At 37.8% G+C, this 9,111-nt stretch overlaps 1 protein-coding gene across 1 annotated transcript; it reads right to left on the bottom strand.

Annotated features, from left to right (window-relative positions):
• Nucleotides 1-676: 676 nt before the first annotated feature.
• LOC136277162 (uncharacterized) lies at nt 677-5,070 on the bottom strand. Its single transcript, XM_066158844.1, has 4 exons — nt 5,050-5,070; nt 2,852-2,962; nt 2,267-2,376; nt 677-791 (listed from the first exon to the last, which is right to left on the bottom strand). The coding sequence occupies exons 1-4, from the start codon at nt 5,068-5,070 to the stop codon at nt 677-679; spliced, it is 357 nt and encodes a 118-aa protein (XP_066014941.1).
• Nucleotides 5,071-9,111: the final 4,041 nt, after the last annotated feature.

The raw sequence follows: 9,111 nt of genomic DNA, 5'->3' as shown, positions 1-9,111 counted from the left end.
TTTGAACAATTAATAAGTAACTGCGTAACATGTCATTTTGACAAACCTTTGCAGTCGTAAAATACTCGTAGCAAAGTTCTATATGTGTGCGTCATTTATTATTGACAATGTAATAAACGCCCCTTTTCCCTAACATCATCTTGTTTGATAACGTGATACAGATACGCAGAATAAACGTTTGTCTTTATGACAGTGATATATTTAACAATTCAAGCAGCAATATAATGTTACAAACTTCTACACTTAGCAACAAATCAGCTTGAACTTCTCATTAATCTTCAAAATCATTTCAGCATTAGCTAAGGAAAAATGTTGACAAAACAGTGTACTTTTGTAGTTAAAGCTGACTACCTTTTAATACATTCAAGTATGACTGAGCTATTTCGTTGATGCCAATATTTACATTTTTCACCATTGCCATTTAAAACAATTTCGAGAAAGACGGAAACAAAGAGAAACACGCACAACCATTACTAAGTTCTTTTATCGTTGTTTTTACATGCACAGAACATATTCAACTGCATTACATCAATTTACAGCACTAGACGAGAGAAAGTAAATTAAAAGATTCTTCGTGTCTTCCATCAAATATCATCTGCATTTTTTTTTGAAGTTATGTTTTTAATGTTCAACTGTTGACTTTTAAGTTAAAAGTTTAAAAGCCTTATATAATACTCTAAGCCTCAATAATACTCTTTCTGTTTGATGCAGTATCTTCCACCCCTTGACGGCGACCGATGGCCTTGAGGATCTCGGATTGTTCCTTCATCATGGCGTATATTTCGTTTATCCAGTGTTTTAGAAATAAAAAAGAAGGTATCATTGAAATGTAAAATGGATTATTGCAGATAGCGTTATTTTAATGAGCTGAAATGGAATTTTTGGAATATAACTTAGTTGAACTAAGTAGAGTGCAATTTGGTCTGAAATCATACGCTTGATTACAAAAATCGAACGAGTTTGATCTAAATCCGAAGTATATCCTTATTTCAGACCAAAATGAATCCCAATCAGCTCAATTGCCACTCTATTACAACCATGAAATCACAAAATGCAAAATTTTATCAAAAGTGTAATCATGAATTTTAAAAATGGTCTGGGGACATATGTTACAAAATCTTGTACATGTATTTGTATTTGTGTTTGTATTTTCCCCTAATTTGATTGGTTACTCCAACAGGCCTTGAAGTTAATCTGATTGCTTGTTTTGTTTTATTGTTGCTTTCTCAGTAGTTGGGAAAATATGCAAAAAAATGCACGATTCGTGAGTTTAATAATGTGCATGCACAACTTCAGTATGCTCATTGGCTAAGAACACGTCAATTAATCCCAAACATTAAAGAGGATTGAAATTGATTGAAGAAAGTTACGAAAGCATAACAAAATAAAATGTCAGAAAGAAGAGGAGAAAGTAACAACCTTTTAATTCAGAGTTTGAGGGAGAATGCTAAGAACAAGAAACACCCAACAAAGCATAAGCGAGTGACTAAAAGTTTGGAAGTGTTGGGCTATGACAAAAGTATTGGAACAGACTAAGCGGGCGGTCAGATTAAAATTCTTGAGGAGTTTTGTGCAACAGTTCATAAGAAAGACGTGGAAGATTGCGAGCGTTGTAGTCTTCGTGTAAATATTACAGCTTTTAACCGATACCTAACATAGAGAGTGTTCAGACTTCAAACACTCGATTTTTCATAATGAAGAGTTTAAAATCTAGAAGGAAGCTCTTGAGGGAAAAGCTCAACTTCTCCGGAAACAAACCAAAGGTAAGCGGCCTAACCAATGAGCCGTAACACGAAACGAGGAAAAGGAAATCATATTTTTTCTTATTTATTATAAACAAGTAATCACTTCATTTTTCTCGTACAATTTGGGCTAAATCGACACTCATAAATTTTCAAACACTGCAGTATGGTTGGCCTTTAAAAAACTCACCCGTGTTACTCCCACATTGCACCCGAAATCATGTAATTACATGTGCTAATGGCATTGCTGAGTGCCAATCAGATTGCAAGGAGCCAAAGTTATTTCAGAATGGATGTAATGAAGGAGTAAGTTAGTAGCTCAATTAGAAACCAGATAATAGTAGTGCTACGGTATTCATCTGCATTTTCATCAGCTTTAACGAGTTCTGAAATCTCAAATTTAATAAAAGGGTGGTCTTCCTAAAGCTAAATTCGCCTATCAGTGATTAAAAATAGTTTGGAGAAAGCGGGGATAAGCTTGTCAGATGTTTGATATGTATATTTCCGAAATGAATTTTTTTCACTTTGCATCTTGCTCCATCATCCTGCCAATAATTTGCGCCATGGCTGGAGGAACGCCGTCGTCCACTCCTTTACTTTCTGCTTTTCCAAACCCAATGATCTTCTCGTAAAGCTTGAAAAATGAAATCATATTCGGTTAAGTGAATGATGAGTGAATAAATGAATGTAGCAATGCATCTTTATCCAACTTGTTCCTTACAATGGACGTTTCATATTCAAAATTTAAAATATCGTCGTTGATTGGCCGAAATGTTAATGTGATTAAGAATGACCAAAATTGAATTTAGTAAATAAACATCAAGCGTGATACAAAAATTCTATAATTTCACAGTCCTACGAGTGCCTTAACATGTTTTTATGCGTAGAATTCCATGATCATAAGCTCTTTTTTAGCCAAGGTACTCTTAAGTTAAAGTTATTTCATATTTTTGAACTGTAGAATGGACTCGACACTTTCCAACTGAACTCGCCCACGGCCCATTACTGACAGACTGATCTTCGTCCATTCCTAAGTCGGCACGCCCGAACATTTGCTGTTGTATAAAACATTTTGAATAGTCTCTAATCATTATTCAGCAATGTCTTACTCTGGTTTGTAGCTTGGATTTTCTGTTTGGAAACTCTTCATATTTACCGATCTGCACGCGTTTTAAAATCCATTGTGGAAGGGATTCCTCGAGCTCCAGAAGCAATTCAACCTGTAAAATTAATGAATTTGACGCTTCACATATTCTCCATTTTTCGTTGGAGCCATGTACGTCGTAGTAAGAATCCGTATTGAAATATCTAGCCTGAATTTGTAAGTTCGCTGAGTGCAGTTCAGTCGACCTGGGTGATAATTTTCAACATCTTTGCTTCTTTAAAATTTTTTACTTTCTCTCTACAAAAACAAAAAGAGATTAAAATAAAAAAGAGCAGAATATTTCAGGCTCATTTAGACAGCAGGTTTAACATGTGCACATTATTTAACAAATAGAGAAGCCTCGACTGTGCTCTGTTCTGTTATAAAGCACGCAGGAAGCGGCTAGAGCACGAAAGAAGTGTAGGGAGAAACACGAGACGTAGTCGAGTGTGTCTCCTCACTTCTTCGAACAGAGCACAGTCAAGGCTTCTCTATTTGTTTTATAATAAAGAATCCATTAAATTCTCCAAGCATTACTTTCAATTTTCAGTGTCGTCAGCATGCTCTATACTCTCATAAGCCAACCAGAATCTCTGTTAGAATGGTTCAAATAATCTGATTGGCTGTAGAAGACTAAAGCTGTCAAAAGTGTTAAACCATCAAAGTTCAAAAACCATCAAAGTTCAAAAACCATCAAAGTTCACATTCTACGATAGTTTACAAACTAAAATAGTTCGGCAAGTTGAATTTAACACTTTTGCCTGAAGTTTTTAAGTCTCTAATACAGAATCTTGAAATGAAATGTTCAGTGAACTTCAGGCGAATTATGGCTCATAAAAACACGCGAGTTTTTTCACATGACAAGGTAGAAAACAAATTGTTCAAGGCGAGTGTTTTTTGAATGAACGACAGCCGAAGTCACCGGAACATGAAAATCGCTCGGGATGACAGCGCCGTAAAACACGGCTGCAGTGAGTGATGTGACTTTCCACTCAACGTATCGGAAAGGATACCAGAGCAAGCTCTTATTTTTTCACTCGAAGGGCGGCCAATGTAGTTTCTGGGGCTTGCTTTACTGTGATGGCCGGAGATAGCCATGATGAACGAGCCGTGATGAACTTCAGCATGATCATATTCGCTCAGACACCGTCATGATTAGTATGAACTTTAACAATTATGCCAGTTTCGTTATATTTTTCATCATTTCTGTTTTGTTCTGTTTTGTTTTTGAACACTGAACTTTATATACTATACGAGTGTTAGCTGTGTTTGATTTTTATTACCGTACGTAAGCTTGCAATCTAACTGAGCGTGAAAATCTTTAAAACTCGAAACGTTTATTTTGTTTTTCCTTTGAGGATTTTCGTATCTGCTCACGTTTTAATAAGGTAAATTACGGCGCCTGGTATGTTTACAAACCTTTGTTTGGTTCTTCTGTTGCTACTTGCCGGCTCGCTTCAGTTCCGAAACTTCACTTTCAATTATCGGAAAAAAACTAAAAAGAAGTCCCGGAAAAGGTCAAACACAGTACAATTTGGCAGATGGTGTGACAGCTTTAGCTCAGCTCTATGCTTTATACCCTCATAGAGCACGCTCTTTCAACCAATGACAGCGCGCGTTATATCCGAACTTTATCATAATCCTAAATGAAAATTCATAGTGACATACCTCAGTTCGGTCTGTGATTATACGAGTTATTTGTCAATCACGAGCATAATTACAGATTACATTATTATGGATTACATGAAGACCTGTTACCAATTAATCATAGCCATTAAGATTTCCAAAAAATAACAAATATATTTATTTCAGAAAATATCTCTGGTGTAGACAGTTTCTACATTACGAAATTCCTCCATTTTCAGTGAAAATTCCTCAGTTTCGTATGGTTATTGGTATGTTTACTGTAGTCTGTGATCGGCAGATTTAGCCGAGTGGACTCAGTTAAAAAAATAGCAGCTAATGCACTACATTTGAGGAAATTTTAATACTTATGATTAATGGTGGTATTGCCTCTGGCAGGTTTTCTGTCTCTCAGTCTCGTTACTAGATACTTCCTTCAATCCCTAGTTCTGTTTTTGGCAGCCGGCGCAACTTCATTTACAAGAGGATATAACCGCAACAAAATATGGACTCAACACGTGTTGTTCATATTTGGTCTACCTGCATCACATAACGATCCATAAGATAAGATAAGATAAGATAAGATAAGATAAGATAAGATGAGATGAGATGAGATGAGATGAGATGAGATGAGATGAGATGAGATGAGATGAGATGAGATGAGATGAGATGAGATGAGATGAGATGAGATGAGATGAGATGAGATGAGATGAGATGAGATGAGATGAGATGAGATGAGATGAGATGAGATGAGATGAGATAAGATAAGATAAGATCTTTATTAGAGCTCCAAGAAGGCTTTTCAGTCCTAATTTACACAAATGCATTGGTTATTGTCTACAATAGGAAAACTACCTATCAATCCTAATTTACAAATGAATATTAAATATTATCTACAATAAAAGGGCGTTCAGTCCTAATTTGTGAATATATAACAATCATCGTATAATGATACAATTAACTATTTGAAAGATACAATCGAAAAAGATAATCTTTCAATTTCCTCTTAAACATTGCTAGGTTATTACAATCAGTGATGGCAGTCGGCAATGAGTTCCACATAGTTACTGATCGGTACAGAAAAGATCGCTGCCTAGCATCAGATTTGTATCCCGAAATATCTAATTTGTTCTCATTTCTAGTATTTCGATCGTGTACAGTAGCCCTAGTGACAAAGCGGGAACAGAGATATGTAGGCGCTAGTCCATTAACACATTTAAACGTGAGAATGCCAACAGTATATTTCAACATACTACTAACAGGAAGCCAATTTAAGTCCCTCAGGACAGGTGTTATGTGTTGGAATTTTCTCGAGCCTGTGACAACTCTTGCAGCAAAATTCTGGACACTTTGCAGTTTGGAGACGTTCTTCTTTGATGTACTGGACCATACAGTAGAACAATAAAACAATCGACTAAATATCAAAGCGTGGATAACATTCTCCAAAGACTTTGAGTCAAAAAGATGTTTAATTCTGTTAATCTGGCATAGGCTAACAAAACAAGATGAGAGTGTTCGTAATATGTTCGTCAAAGCTTAGCGTTGCGTCCATTTCTATACATTTCTATTTCGAGATCCCTCGCTGAGTTGGATGGGGTAACTTCTTTGCCTAGTAAAGTGACATGAAAATCTTTAAGGAGTCTTAGCAGCATCTGGCGATTTCCCATCACTAAGAGTTTAATCTTATCAGGGTTGATGAGGAGACCATTATAAGAGCACCACGTAGCGATCTTAGCCAGGTCTTCGTTTATCAGCTGCACCACTGCGGTAGCATCTTTGACAGGAAACGACAAGTACAGCTTTGAGTCGTCAACAAATGATTCCAATGAGCCACTTTTCGGGATAGTAGGTAAATCATTTATGTATATGTTTAAGAGGGCCGGTCCCAGTATCGAGCCTTGTGTAACTCCATGAGTGATCGGGCCGAGGTTCGAGGTCTCAGAACCAATCCTGACGTACTGTTGGCGCCCGGTCAGATAACATCTAAACCGTTCTAATGCAGTACGACCAATTCCAAGAGCCTGTAGTTTGGAGAGAAGTCTGCGGTGGTCAATACTGTCAAAGGCTTTTGACAAATCCATTAGGACCACAAGGGTCAATTTCTTCGAATCCATTGCTTCTAGTACCTTATCCGTTGTCGTAACGTTTAGTGTTTCGTATGAGTGTAATTTTTTATTGCCACTTTGATGTTCAGTGAGGCGCCTGTGGTTATTCATGTAGGTGGCCAGCTGGTTCAGAGCAACTCGTTCGCACACTTTAGATGCTACAGGCAAAAGCGAGACTGGGCGATTATTATTAGCAATCTCGTGGTCCCCTTCTTTCAATAATGGAACGACCTCAGATTTTTTCCAGACTGACGGGAAGACTGAGGTCAATAACGAACGGTTAACAATAACTGTAAGAATTGGAAGAATACGTGGAAGAGCTTCCTTAAGTACAGACGTTGACACTTTATCGTGACCCGGGGCTTTGTTTGATGGTAAAGACCTCAGAATCTTCTGAATCTCTCTACTAAACACTGGATGAAAACAAAACTTGTCCACTTCTGAGATTTCATCATCTGGAACAACGGCCAATAGAGGGACCAGATTGTGGACGTTCAACAGGGACCTGGAAGCCTTGGAGGCCCTAGCACCCACAGAAGTGAAGAATTGATTGAACTCGTCTGCAACCTCCTTCAAGTCTTTCGTGTATACTTGCTGAGTTGTTTCCCTGCGAGGAATACAACTTCTAATAACCTTCCACTTTTTTAATAGGGGCGTGACTTTCAAGCACATTGAGAAAATTTGTGTTGAAGTGATCAACAAGGGCGGTCTCATGCCAGGACACTTGTTTGAGATCCTCGACAAATTTATTACGATCGTAATTCTTGTAGGATCTTATATTCACAGAACCAGAGGGAGACTTAGGCAACTTGAGTTCCAAAGAAGTAGACACTAGAAAGTGATCGCTGATGTGAGATACGACCACTCCACTATCTTCTACTATATTGTTGGTGAAGGTCATGATCACATCAATAAGAGTTGACGAATTTTCAGTCACCCGTGTCGGCTCTTTAATCAACTGAGTTAAATTAACGCTGTTGAACAAATCAAGGAGGGCATTAGCTTCAGGAGAACATGGTTTCAACATGTCGCAATTTAAGTCACCACCAACAGTATATCTTTCCCAAAGGTAAGCGCTTGAGTATATTTGTCCATGAAGTTGTTAACAAAACAAGGTAAAGGAAAATAATCTGGTCTATACGCCACACAAAGTAACATAGACCTCAGTTTCTTCAGTTGAATCTGCATCCATAACTGATGAAATCCTGACTCCGAAATCTCAGACATGTCCTTTAACCGTTTAACTTTGAGCGATGAGCGAGTATATACGCACACTCCGCCTCCACTCTTTCCTAGTCGGTCCAATCTAGTTAATTTATATCCGTCAGTTTCAACTTCGGCGTTCGTCACAGTCGAGTTGAGCCAGGACTTTGAAACAGCCAAGACATCAGATCAGTTGCTCCGACTGCCACGCCTCCTACATCGGTGAGACTGGCAGAAACCTCACAACTAGACTGACTGAACACAAATGCCTAACCTACAGTACCAATTACTTTCAACGACTGACCCTGGAAAGCTGGTTTACTAACTTGGAACAGTCTCCCCTCAACAGGTGTCAACCACTACCTGCACCATACAAACGACTCATTCACGATATTAACATTACAAACGAACCGAACAGAACGACCTAACTTCATTAACGGATCGAGACCGACCGATCACGACCGACTTACGCCACTTGAGTCTTACAGCCAATAACATCACGGCAAAACTGACCAATCAGTTTAGACAAACCGGACTAAGTAAATTCGACTGACAACTACTATTCACTTGACTCTGATGACAACAGTCCTTCTCAGGACTACACTAACCCAGACGATCAAACGACTCTATTACATGTTACCCCGGGGTTCAAACCATTTACTGTAATATTCGCTTTGTCACTTAAGATCGTTGAATGGTTCCACCACCGAAGCCTAACTATATTTTAGTATAAAAAATTTGTAGATCACATTTGGTCCAAAATAACCTTTAGAGATACCCGATAGATGGCATGAAGAACATGTTCAAACAGCATTTGCTCGTGAGTAGAGAAGTCATTTGACAAAGTAAGAATGTCGAAATAGTCCGAAATAGACCTTGCTTTGACTTCCTATATTTCCGTCACAGTTCTCCCATTAAGTTCTTGGACAACATTTTCCTATTTTCCTACCCTGAGCAATAACAGCATCACACCATTTTTCACCTATATGAAATTTTAGCTTGCTATTTTAAAATCAAGAACAAAAGACGAATATCCGATAAAACACGAGTGAAAAGTAACTAACATTTACCTTTTATGGCAACCAGCTTTCCGTAATATTTCCTAAACCACAAACACTTTTGCTCCTAAAATCTTTGATGAAGTTTCTAAGCTCTACTTCAAGGTTTAGGAAATCCACGTTTGGCATTTTGAAGTATTTTCTTGTTTTAGGAATTCAAGACAATTATTACGAAGTGAAGGAGAGGGAACCTGCAAACCTTAAATTTTGAAAACCTGAGACAAGGTGAAAGTTTG

Source organism: Pocillopora verrucosa, chromosome 12, assembly GCF_036669915.1.
Source record: "Pocillopora verrucosa isolate sample1 chromosome 12, ASM3666991v2, whole genome shotgun sequence".
In the NCBI taxonomy this organism is placed as follows: Eukaryota; Metazoa; Cnidaria; class Anthozoa; order Scleractinia; family Pocilloporidae; genus Pocillopora; species Pocillopora verrucosa.
The sequence above is the reverse complement of the archived record's forward strand: the minus strand, read 5'-3'. Positions and strand labels throughout refer to the sequence as shown.

Bases quoted from the DNA above. Each gene is read 5' to 3' on its own strand.
- LOC136277162 (XM_066158844.1), bottom strand. From the start codon at position 5,070: ATGGATCGTTATGTGATGCAG. The intron at 2,963-5,049 runs GTAGACCAAATA...TTAATTTTACAG, and splicing joins TGGATCGTTATGTGATGCAG to GTTGAATTGCTTCTGGAGCT. The intron at 2,377-2,851 runs GTAAGACATTGC...TCATTTTTCAAG, and splicing joins AATCCAAGCTACAAACCAGA to CTTTACGAGAAGATCATTGG.